The sequence below is a fragment of the Rhinoraja longicauda genome, chromosome 23 (genome assembly GCF_053455715.1).
Source record: "Rhinoraja longicauda isolate Sanriku21f chromosome 23, sRhiLon1.1, whole genome shotgun sequence".
Taxonomy (NCBI): domain Eukaryota; kingdom Metazoa; phylum Chordata; class Chondrichthyes; order Rajiformes; family Arhynchobatidae; genus Rhinoraja; species Rhinoraja longicauda.
The window spans coordinates 30,664,950-30,677,305 of record NC_135975.1 but is presented as its reverse complement, the minus strand read 5'-3'; the positions used below and the strand labels follow the sequence as shown (position 1 = coordinate 30,677,305).

The 12,356-nt window shown below is 45.9% G+C and overlaps 1 protein-coding gene across 1 annotated transcript in view; it reads left to right on the top strand.

Moving 5' to 3' along the window:
* The window catches only part of recql (RecQ helicase-like), a 30,860-nt gene that overhangs the window by 7,916 nt on the left and 10,588 nt on the right, over positions 1–12,356 (top strand). Inside the window, exons 2-9 of the mRNA XM_078419970.1 lie at positions 46–111; positions 2,964–3,161; positions 4,570–4,749; positions 6,417–6,523; positions 6,770–6,968; positions 8,241–8,407; positions 9,298–9,379; positions 10,334–10,482. Of these exons, the coding sequence (XP_078276096.1) occupies positions 96–111; positions 2,964–3,161; positions 4,570–4,749; positions 6,417–6,523; positions 6,770–6,968; positions 8,241–8,407; positions 9,298–9,379; positions 10,334–10,482 (1,098 nt within the window). The 5' untranslated portion in view covers positions 46–95. The remainder of the gene's footprint in view (positions 1–45; positions 112–2,963; positions 3,162–4,569; positions 4,750–6,416; positions 6,524–6,769; positions 6,969–8,240; positions 8,408–9,297; positions 9,380–10,333; positions 10,483–12,356) is intronic.

The window sequence follows — 12,356 nt, the reverse complement described above, 5'->3', positions numbered from 1 at the left end:
ACCTTTCTATGTTCTGTGTTGACATGGTGAAATATTCCTTTGCAGGACATGAAGGTGTGTCTATTCTGAGTGATGGTTGTGACTCGGTTTCATGAATGGCTGACATTTCAGGTGAGTCAAGCACGATTCAGTGTGATAGTGTTGGCAGGAGCTCTATTTTATTGCATGTTTACAATGTTTGTGGTCTTTGAGGTCACGCCATTAGCCCCCGGGACACAGTTCAGCTGTCTCAGCTTTCAGTTTTAATCTCAACCATGCAAGAGCATTTCTCGATCTGAGCATCTTAGGTTGTTGATGGCTTCCTATTTTTAGTTAAATTTAATGGGGAGTTCTCGTGTTCACAATTTTTTCCCCACAAAGTAAAAGGGACCACTTCCACTGGCCAATTCTCCCCAAACTCGCTCCTCAGGTTTGAGTGAGTGAACCAAGACTGCTCACCACCACCACCTCCCTCACCATCCTTGTCCCTTCTTCACTCTCTGTAATTCTGAAGCAGGATCCCGACCTGAAAAGTCACCCGTCCATTCCCTCCACACATGCTGTCTGACCCACTGAGTTCCTCCAGCGCAGCGGCACGGTAGCGCAGCGGTAGAGTTGCTGCTTTACAGCGAATGCAGCGCCGGAGACTCAGGTTCGATCCTGACTACGGGTGCTGCACTGTAAGGAGTTTGTACGTTCTCCGCGTGACCTGCGTGGGTTTTCTCCGAGATCTTCGGTTTCCTCCCACACTCCAAAGACGTACAGGTATGTAGGTTAATTGACTGGGTAAATGTAAAAAATTGTCCCTAGTGGGTGTAGGATAGTGTTAATGTGCGGGGATCGCTGGGCGGCGCGGACTTGGTGGGCCGAAAAGGCCTGTTTCCGCGCTGTATATATATGATATGATATGATATGATTGCGTTTTGCTCAAGATTCCAGCATCTGCAGTGCCATAGAATGATACAGCACGGAAACTGGCCCTTTCCGTGGTCAACTCGCCCATGCTGACCAAGACGCCCCATCTAAGCTAGTCCTGTTTCCCTGCCTTTGGCTCATATCCCACTGAACCTTGAACCATGTATGTGTCCAAGTTTCTTCATGAATTGTAATAGTACCTGCCTGAATTACCTCCTCTGACAGCTCCTTCCATACACCTACAACTCTGATTAAAATATTTGCCTCTCGGGTTCCTATTAAAACCTGCTCCTCTCACAAACCTATGTCCTCTGCTTCATGATTTTTCCTATCCTGGGAAAAAGACTCTGCATTGAACCTATCCATTCCCTTCATGATTTTATACGTCTCCATAATATCACCCCTCAGTCTCCTGCGCTCCAATGCATAACGTCCTAGCTTGCCCTGTGGCTCAGGCCCCCAAGTTCTGGCAACATCCTTGTAAATTCTCTCTGCATTCTTTCCAGTTTAATGATTTTTTCAAAAAGCAGGGTGGCCAAAACTGAACACAATACTTCAAATACAGCATCATCAACCTCTTGTACAACTGTAACAACCCGTCACAACTTCTATACTCCATACATTGAAGTTGGCAAATACGCCAACAGCCTTTTTTATCACCCTATCTACCCGTGATGCCACTTTCATGGAACTATGTACCTGTACTCCCAGACCCCTCTGCTTTGCAACACTCCTCATGCCCCTACCATTGACTGTGAAGGTCCAGCCTTGGTTTGACTTCCCAAAGGCAAACCTCGCACTTATCTGCAATAAACTCCATTACCCATTCCTCAACCCACTTGCGCAGCTGATCAAGATCCTGCTGTAATCTTTGATAGTCATCTTCACTATCTACAATACCACCCACTTTAGTGTCATTTACAAACTTATAAATCATGCTTTGTACATTCTCATCCAAATCGTTGATAAAAACCACAAACAGCAACTGACCCAGCATCGATCCCTGAAGCACACCGATAATCACCAGCCTCCAGTCTGGAAAACAACCTTCCCTCTCTTCCCCTCCCCTTCCCAGATCTCCCTCTATCTTCCTGTCTCCACCTATATCCTTCCTTTGTCCCGCCCCCCTGACATCAGTCTGAAGAAGGGTCTCGGCCCGAAACGTCGTCCATTCCTTCTCTCCCGAGATGCTGCCTGACCTGCTGAGTTACTCCAGCATTTTGTGAATAAATACCTTCGATTTGTACCAGCATCTGCAGTTATTTTCTTATATTATTCCACCAACACCCTCTGCTTCCTTCTATGAAACCAATGCTGTATCCATATTCCATGTGTTGCCACCACCATCCTCTCTGGCTGCGGCCTCTGTCCAGGCAACTCGCACAGCTGGGAGCATCCACTTCTACCTCAGACCCAACTGGCGCCCTCCAGCATCCACTTTCAGCAACGTCTTTGTGTTTAGTTTAGAGATACAGCATGGAAACTAATCGTTTGGTCCGCCGAGTCCATGACGCCCATTCGTCACCCATTCACACTAGTTCTATGTTATCCCTCTTTCACATCCACTCCCTACACACCAGAGGTAATTTTACAGAGACCAATTTGCCTACAAATCTGCACATCTCTGGGATGTGGGAGGAAACTGGAGTACCCGGAGGAAACACACGCGGTCACAGGGAGAGTGTGCAAACTCCACACAGACAGGACCCGAGGTCAGGATCAAACCTGGGTTTCTTGTGCTGTGACGCAGCAGCTCTACCATAAAAGGACACAAAGTGCTGGAGTAACTCAGCGGGTCAGGCAGCATCTCTGGAGAACATGGATAGGTGACTTTTTGATCGGGACCCTACTTCAGAGTTCTTCAAGTCTGAAGAACGGTCCCGACTGTGAAACGTTACCTATCCATGTTCTACAGAGATGCTGCCTGGCTCGCTGAGTTACTCCAGCAATTTGTGTCCTTTTGTGTATTAACCAGCATCTGCAGTTCCTTGTTTCTAGTAGTTCTACCAGATGCTGTTACATTGCAAATGATGGAGTCATGTTTGGTTTGGAAATTGCTTTGCATGTAGACATGGAGGAGGAATTGGTGCTGATTGACAATGAGATGAAGGCCTTGGAGCTCCAGATACAGGAACTACTAGAAAGGCAGCAGGCTCTGCAGGAGAGGAAGCAGCGACTGAACAGAAAGATCAAGAAGCTGACGGGGGATAGTGATGCCAGTTCGAGTGCAGCACCAGGCACATCTCCAGAGGACTGGGACAAGAAAGGTATGGTGAACTCCCAGCCGACCCACTCCTGAACTAAGTCAGGAAGCAAAGTCTTGCCTGAAAACTGGTGGTTTACATAACCCGAGGGATATCCAGATTTTTATTCCAGATTTCTAGCAGTCCTGTTATAGGGAGTGCGGGAAACGGGGTCCCGGTGTGTTTAAAGGTAGAGTGGGAAACGTGGTCCCAGAGTGTTTAAAGGGAGCACGGGAAACGTGGTCCTTGCATGTTTAAAGGGAGCACGGGAAACACTGTCCAATTGTGTTTAAATAATATATTCCTTTATTCGTCCCACACTTGGGAAATTTACAACGGTAGAGTGGGAAACGCTGTCCGATTGTGTTTAAAGGTAGAGTGGGAAAAGCGGTCCCAGTGTGTTTAAAGGTAGAGTGGGAAACGCGGTCCCAGTGTGTTTAAAGGTAGAGTGGGAAACGCGGTCCCAGTGTGTTTAAAGGTAGAGTGGGAAACGCGGTCCCAGTGTGTTTAAAGGTAGAGTGGGAAACGCGATCCCAGTGTGTTTAAAGGTAGAGTGGGAAACGCGGTCCCAGTGTGTTTAAAGGTAGAGTGGGAAATGTGGTCCGAGTGTGTTTAAAGGGAGCCTGGGAAACACGACTGCGGTGTTTTTAAAAATTAAAAATAATTTATTCAATTATGATACAAAATAATATTTACAAATGAAAACCCTGGTACCACCACCATAATACAAAATCACCAAACTATCTAAGACACTAAATGTTCAAATATCTATAACACAATCCTTATTGAGGATATGCGCAGTGTTTAAAGAGAGTGCAGGATGCATGGGCCCGGTGTGTTTACAGGAAGTGTGGGAAATGTGGTCCAGGAGTGTTTAAAGGAAGTGCCGGAACGCAGTCCCAACATTTTCAACAAAACTGCCGGAACACAATCCCGGCGTGTTTAATGGGAGAGGTGGGAATGGGTGTGTTTAAAGAGAGCCTAGAAAATGGGGACAAAGTGTGCATGAAGGGAGCACAGGAACTGAGGCCCCAGAGGGTATAAAGGGAGCACAGAGAATGGTGACCTGGTGTGTTTAAAGGGAATGCGGGAGCATCTCCCAGTGAGTTCTATCACGGTTTCCAAATAATCAGAAGGCGACTTATCAGAGCTTTGCTGTTCTTGGGGTAGTGTCATCAAAGCTTTCAGTGTGTGTGCGTGTGTGTTAGTAACTTACTTACTGCTGGGGGTGAGGGTGGGGAGAACAAAAGGAGGAGCCGGCGAGCTTTGTGACTTTGTCAGTGCCTTAGGTGGCTGCATTTTGTGTACATTGTGTCTGCAAGTAAAGAATTTCACTGTGCCTAGTCGCATGTGACAATAAAGTTTTCTATTCAGTTCATTTGGAAAATGTACTCATCCACTATTATATCTCTTTTGTTGTGGCGCTGGCTAGATTTTCCATGGTCCCAGAAAGTTGACGAGACTCTGAAAAATGTCTTTAACCTGCAGTCGTTCCGACCTCTGCAGCTCCAGGCCATCAACGTTACCATGGCAGCGAAGGATCTGTTCCTCATTATGCCCACCGGCGGTGGGAAGAGCTTATGCTACGAGCTGCCAGCTGTCTGCTCCCCCGGTACGTTCAGTAATTTACTGCTGCTTTGCTCGGAAACTGGATATCTAATTTTTTTTTGGGTGCAAGACCCATGTTCGATCCTGACCTCTGGTGCTGTCTGTATGGAGTTTTCGTGCTCTCCCTGTGACCACGTGGGTTTCCTCCGGGTGGTCTGGTTTCCTCCTCCATCACAAAGACGTGCGAGTTTGTAGGTTAAGTGGCCCTCCATCAAATACTCCTAGTGTATAGGGGAGTGGATGGGAAAGTGGAATAACATAGAATTAGTGTGAATGGGTGAACAATGGACTTGGTGGGCCGAGGGGCCTGTTTCTATCTCTTAGCTAAACTAAATTAAACTAAACTAAGATCACATCATTTGTATTGTGCCAAGTCTAGTCCTCTCAAAATATAATCACAAAATTGGCTGAAAACAGAAGTGGCTTGGTTCCCGTCCTGAATCATGGGTTAAATCATGACCTGTGAAAGATTGAAAGATACAGCAAGGAAATAAACCTTTCGGCCCACCGAGTCCATGCCAGTTCATACTAGTTCTTGGTTATCTCACTTCCGAGATTTCATTTGGAGAGAATTGTTGATATAATAATAATAATAATAATACATTTTATTTATATAGCGCTTTTCATATACTCAAAGACGCTTTACAGAGATTTTGAGAACATAGGGGAAATGAATAAATAGATAAATAAGTAAATAAATAAATGAACAGAGAAAGGAGACAGAAGGTGAGGTGACCTTCAGTGGTTGAAGGCAGTACTGAACAGGTGAGACTTCAGCGATGTTTTGAATGTGGTGAGTGTGGGGGAGTCTCTAACGGTTTGGGGTAGTGAGTTCCATAGGGTGGGAGCAGCGATGGAGAAAGCCCTGTTCCCCCAGGATCTGAGTTTAGTCCGGATGTGGGGGGATAGGAGATTGGCAGCGGCAGAGCGGAGGGTGCAGGTGGGAGTGTGCCTGTGGAGGAGGTCGGTCAGGTAGGATGGGGCCAGGTTATGGAGGGCTTTGTAGGTTATGAGGAGGATTTTGTACTGGATTCTCTGGGGGATGGGGAGCCAGTGGAGTTTATAAAGGACGGGGGTGATATGGTCACGGATCGAGGTGTGTGTGAGTAGACGGGCAGCGGAGTTTTGAATGTATTGAAGTTTATTGATGATTTTTGAGGGTGCGCCATAGAGGAGGCTGTTGCAGTAGTCCAGACGGGAGGTGATGAAGGCGTGGATGAGGGTTTCTGCAGCTGTGGAGGAGAGGGATGGACGGAGACGGGCAATGTTTTTGAGGTGGAAGAAGGCTGTCTTTGTGATGTGTTTGATGTGTTTGTCGAAGGAGAGGGTTTGATCAAGGATGATTCCAAGATTCCGGATGTGAGGTGAGGTGGATACTGGGAGACCATCAATGTTGAGGATGAAGTTTTGGGTGGATTTGGTGAGCATTTTTGGACCAATGATGATGATTTCAGATTTGTTGCAATTGAGTTTGAGGAAGTTTGATTGAAGCCAAGTTAGATGAAGAGTGATATACGTCACTCTTCATCTAATTTATTGTTGGATCAGCAATGCAAGGAACTGCAGGTGATGGTTTGAAAAAAAGATCCTTGCCCATTGATTACAATGTGTTGAGGATAAATATATATTTACAATTTGCCTGGTGGGATAATGCCTTATTTGTTTGATTAGGATTCACTTTGGTAATCTGTCCATTGCTCTCATTGATGGAGGATCAACTAATGGTTCTTGAACAACTGAACATCCCGTCCACTATGGTGAACTCCAACAGCACAAAGGTAAGCAAGGGTTGCATTTATGTTACCACCTGCTTGTGTTCGGCCATATCCCTCTAAACCTATCCTATCCATGTAACCTGTCTAATTTTTCCTTAAATGTTGCGATAGTAGCTGCCTCAACTACCTCCTCCGGCAGCTTGTTCCATACACTCACCACCCTTTGTGTGAAAAAAAAGTTACCCCTCAGGTTTCTTTAAGATCTTTGCCCCTTCTTAAAAAAAAGTTCACCGGTTCTTCCTTTGACAGGAACATGTGAAGTGGGTTCATGATGAGATGCTCAACAAGTCCTCCAAGCTGAAGCTTCTGTACGTAACCCCAGAGAAGATCGCCAAAAGTAAGGTCTTTATGTCCAAGCTGGAGAAGGCCTACCAGTTGGGTTGCCTGACCCGTATTGCCGTGGATGAAGTCCATTGCTGCAGCCAGTGGGGCCATGATTTCAGGCCTGGTGAGTAACAAAGATAAAGTTAATCTGATAGAGCAATGTCAAATAATTTCAGTTCTGGTTTGTGTATCCTTTGATGGAGTCTATCTGACTGAGGACCAGGGAGATTTAGTTTAATTTATTTTGGAGCTACAGCATGGAAGCAGGACCTTCGGCTGACCGTGTCCACACTGACCATCCATCATTCGTTCATACTAGTTTAGTTTAGGGATACAGCATGAAAACCAGTCTTTCGCCCCATGGAGTCTATGCTGACCATCGATCATCCGATCACGCCAGTTTTGTTTAGTTTAGTTCAGTTTAAACAGCATTGAAACAGGCCCTTCAGTCCACCGAGTCCACGCCAACTATCGATCACCTGTTCACAGAAGATAGACACAAACTGCTTGAGTAATTAGGCGGGTCAGGCAGCATCTCTGGAGAAAAGGAATAGGTGACGTTTTGGGTCGGAACCCTTCTTCAGACTGATCACCCGTTCACACTAGTTCTGCGTTATCCCACTTTCTCATCCACTCCCTACACACTGGGGACAATTTTGCAGAGGCCAGTTAACCTACAAACCCGCACCTCATTGGGACGTGGGAGGAAACTGGAACATGCAGAGGAAACCCACACAGTCACAGAGAAAACGTGCAAACTGCACACAGACAGCACCCGAGGTTCGGATCGAACCTGAATCTCTGACACTGTGAGGCAGCAGCTCTACCAGCTGCATCAATGTGCCGCCCTTTATTATTTTGTGATTGGTGGAGTTATTGGAAAAGGTAACAGATTTACTTTCTGAAAATTGTTATGATTTAAAGGGGATGATCTTAACATCATCATGGTGGTGGAAACATCCCACAACACATTATGTTCACTCAACACACTTCCCAATTTTCCTTTCCATAATCTGAAATTCTTCATTGTTCGTAATTGAGAACGTTTGCACAGAATTGTCGAATTGTTTGACTACCTTGGCTTGCTGAGTTACTCCAGTGTGTAAGATGGAACAGTATGTAAGAAGGATCTGATGAAAGGTTTCAACCTGAAACGTCACCTATTCCTTCTCCCCAGAGATGCTGCCTGACCCGCTGAGTTACTCCAGCATTTCTTTGATGTAAACCAGCATCTGCAGTTACTTCTTACACATTGGAGTAACTCAGCAGGTCAAGGCAGTCAAACAATCAATGCTGTGTGTACGTCTGACTTAATTCTATGTTGCTGCGAAAAGTTTGCAGGAGGAACTGAAGATGAGGAGATATAATAGTAAGCTCTTTCCTCCTATTTCTCCAGACTACAAGAGCCTCGGTATCCTGAAACGTCAGTTCCCAAATGCCCCGCTGATCGGACTGACAGCAACTGCAACAAACGATATCCTGGAGGATGTGAAGAAAATCCTGTGCATTCAAAGAGGCATCACGTTTACAGCTTCCTTCAACAGACCCAATCTGTTCTACGAGGTACTGTGAACGCTCCGACATATTGTGCCTCGGACAGCCCCTTGTGTTAGTTGTAGCTCTCGCATGACCAGAGTCTTGGGCCCAGCTTCCGAATAAAGGACATACCTTTAGAAAGGAGATGAGGTGGACTTTCTTTAGCCACAGGGTGGTGAATCTCTGGAATTCACTGAGAGATAGCGGTGGAGGCCAAGTCATTGGGTATTTTTAAAGCGGAGACTGACCTATCCTTGATCATTAAGGGCATCAATGGTTACGGAGAGACGGCAGGAGAATGGGGTTGAGGGAAAGAGTCTTTTGTTTATGTTTACGGAAAGGAAGAAAGTTGGCCAAACGGTGTCAAGCATTTGGAGGAATCTGTTGTCATGAAGTAAATGTCACTGTGCCTTTGAGAAACCGCAGAATATTCTGGGCTAATTTGTCAGTTAAAGAAATTCAGGTGTGGATCTACAGCTCATTGATCTACACTTCACTCTGCCTCGGGAAAGCAGCCAACATAATCAGACCTGTCCCACCCGGTCATTCCTCCTTCTCTCCGCTCCAGTAAAGCAGAAAATACAATGCATATCACTAGACTCAAGTACAGCTTCTTCCCCTCTGTTATCAGACGTGATAAGTTAGGGTACTGTCCGATTCACCTCTACGCCATTGTGGGCATTGGATTTTGTCTCTGGAACTGATGTGCTACAATGCTGAGAACTTTATTAAGCACTCTGTATCTTCCCCTTTGCCCTATCTGTTCCCTCAGTGTTTGCATCTATGTGTTGTATTACCTGCTTTAATTGAATAGCATGCAAAATAAAGGTTTTCACTGTAACTCAGTATATGTGACAATAATAAATCTAAACCTAACTCCAGCGGAAACAATTTCAATTTTTTAAAATTCTTCACAGATCCGACAGAAACCAACTCGTTTTGAGTCCTGCATTGAAGATATGGTCAAAATCATCAACTCACGTTACAAAGGGCAATCAGGTGCTTGTTTAAATATTGGGCCCACGCTCCCTTTAAACCCACCCAAGTCATGTTTCCCACTCTCCCTTTACTGTATGGGTCCCTGGTTCCCATGCTCTCTTTAGACCCACCAGAGACTTGGTTCCCATGCTCCTTTAAACCTCTCCAGAGTGCCATTTCCCACTCTCCCACTAGGACCTTGGTTCCCACTCTCCCTTTAAACCCACCAGGGTCCTGCTTCCCACTCTCCCATTAAATGCACCAGAGTGTCAGATCCTGCGCACCCGGTTGTACTCATCTGCACCACTCAAAATAATAATGAGAGTACTGCGTAACCCATGAAAGAACCCGTGGTGCGTTTAACGGTAGAGTGGGAACCAGGAACCTGGTGGGTTTCAAGGGAGAATTATAAAAGTGTTTAGTTTAGTTTAGAGTTACAGCGCAGCAACAGAACCTTCGGCCCACCGAGTCCGTGCTGGCCAGTGATCACCTCGTACACTAGCACTTTCCTACACGCTAGTGACAATTTACATTATTTACCGAAGCAAATTAACCGACAACCCTGCTCGTCTTTGGGATGCGGGAGGAAACCGGAGCACCGGAGGAAGCCCCACACGGTCAGATGGAGAACGTGCAAACTCCGTACAGACAGCACACGTAGTCAGGATCGAACCGGGGTCTTTGGTGCTGTAAGGCAGCAACTCTGCCGCTGCACCGCTTTATTAAAAAGAGTAGCCTCCAACAGTCTGTAGAAACTGCCAATCCGGCACAACCAATGTCCTGAGTGTGCCATTGTCAAAGAGTTTTATCTCACCTGCCTTTGGATAGATTGCCCAGATTACGATATATTCCTTTACCTTTTGTTGCTCTTTGTGCCACTGCATTTAATATTGTGTTCCAAGCTGTCTTCGTACTTGTGTGTACTGCAGTTTGAATTGTTATTTTAATTCTGATATCTGCTTCCCTGCCCCCAAGGAATCATCTACTGTTTTTCCCAGAAAGATACCGAGCAGGTTGCCATGAGCCTACAACAACTTGGCATTGCGGCTGGCTGCTACCATGCCAACATGGAGTCCTCTGTGAAGAGTAAAGTTCATAAGGACTGGAGTTTGAACAAAATAAAGGTTCGATGAAATGAAAAAGATTGCTAAAAATGTAGAAACAAAGAACTGCAGACGCTGGTTAATACACAAAAGGACACAAAGTGCTGGAGTAACAGCGGGGCAGGCAGTATCTCTAGAGAACATCAGGTGACGTTTCAGATCGAGACCCTTCTTCAGATCCTTCTACAGCCTGACCCGATATGACACCTATCTGTATTCTCCAGAGATGCTGCCTGACCTGTTGAGTTACTCCAGCACTTTGTGTCATTTTGAAGTTTGCGAAAAAATGTTTTCCTGTTCCCCCTCCCCCGCCATCCCTCCCTCTGGCTTTACATTTCACTCCTCTTCTCTCCTTATCCAACACCCTTTACAACACTAGTCTTTGTCCTACCAGCTGCCAATCCACCCGTCTCCACCTATCTCTTGTGTAGGAAGGAACTGCAGATGCTGGTTTAAACCAAAGATAGACACAAAAAGCTGGAGTAATTCAACGGGACAGGCAGCATCTCTGGTGAGAAGGAGTGGGTGACGTTTCGGGTCGAGACCCTTCTATAGACTGAAAGTCACAGGAAACGAGAGATATAGGTGATAATGTAGAGAGATAAAAAACAATGAATGAAAGACATGCAAAAAGGTAACGATGATAATGGAAACTGGACATTGTTAGCTGTTTGTTGGGTGAAAACAAGACGTTTGGTGCGACTTGGGTGGGGGAGGGATCGAGAGAGAGTGAATGCCGGGGTTACTTGAAGCTAGAGAAATCAATATTCATAACACTGGGCTGTAAGCTGCCCAAGCGAAATATGAGATGCTGTTCCTCCAATTTGCATGTAGCTTCACTCTGACAATGGAGCAGACCTAGGACAGAAAGGTCAGTGTGGGAATGGGAAGGAGAATTAAAGTGTTTATCATCAGGGAGATCAGGTAGGTTTAGGCGGGCTGAGCAAAGGTGTTCAGCGAAATGATCGCCCAGTCTACGTTTGGTCTTGGCGATGTATAAGACTCCACATCTTGAACAACGGATACAGTAGATGAGGTTGGAGGAGGAGCAAGTAAATCTCTGCCTAACCTGAAAGGACTACAACCGCAGAAGATGCAACACCTGTCCTTATACCTCCTCCCTCGACTCCGTCCAGGGACCCCGACAGTCCTTTTAGGGTAGGCAGAAGTTCACTTGCACATCCTCTAACCTCATCTACTTTATCTGTTGTTCAAGATGTGGACTCTTATATATCAGCGAGACCAAATGTAGACTGGGCGGTCGTTTCGTTGAACACCTTTGCTCAGTCCACCTGAACCTACCTGATCTACTGTTTGCTAAACACTTTAATTCTCCTTCCCATTCCCACACTGACCTTTCTGTCCTAGGTCTCCTCCATTGTCAGAGTGAGGCTAAATACAAATTGGAGGAACAGCATCTCATATTTCGCTTGGGCAGCTTACAGCCCAGTGGTATGAATATTGATTTCTCTCACTTCAAGTAACCCCAGCATTCCCTCTCTCTATCCCTCCCCCGCCCAAGTAACACCAGCTTCTCGTTTTCACCCAACAAACAGCTAACAATGTCCTGTTTCCGTTATCATCGTTACTTTTTTGCATATCTTTAATTTATTGTTCATTATCTCTCTACATCATCGTCTATATCTCTCGTTTCCCTTTCCCGTGACTTTCAGTCTGACGTTTTGACCCGAAACGTCACCCATTCCTTTTCTCCAGAGATGCTGCCTGTCCCGCTGAGTTACACCAGCATTTTGTGTCTATCTTCCACCTATCACTTGCCAGGCTTTGTCTCGTCCCCACCTATCTTCCAGCTTTCTCCCCCCACTACAATCAGTCTGAAGAAGGGTTTTGATCCAAAATGTCGCCTAAACATTCCACAGATGCTGCCTGGGCCA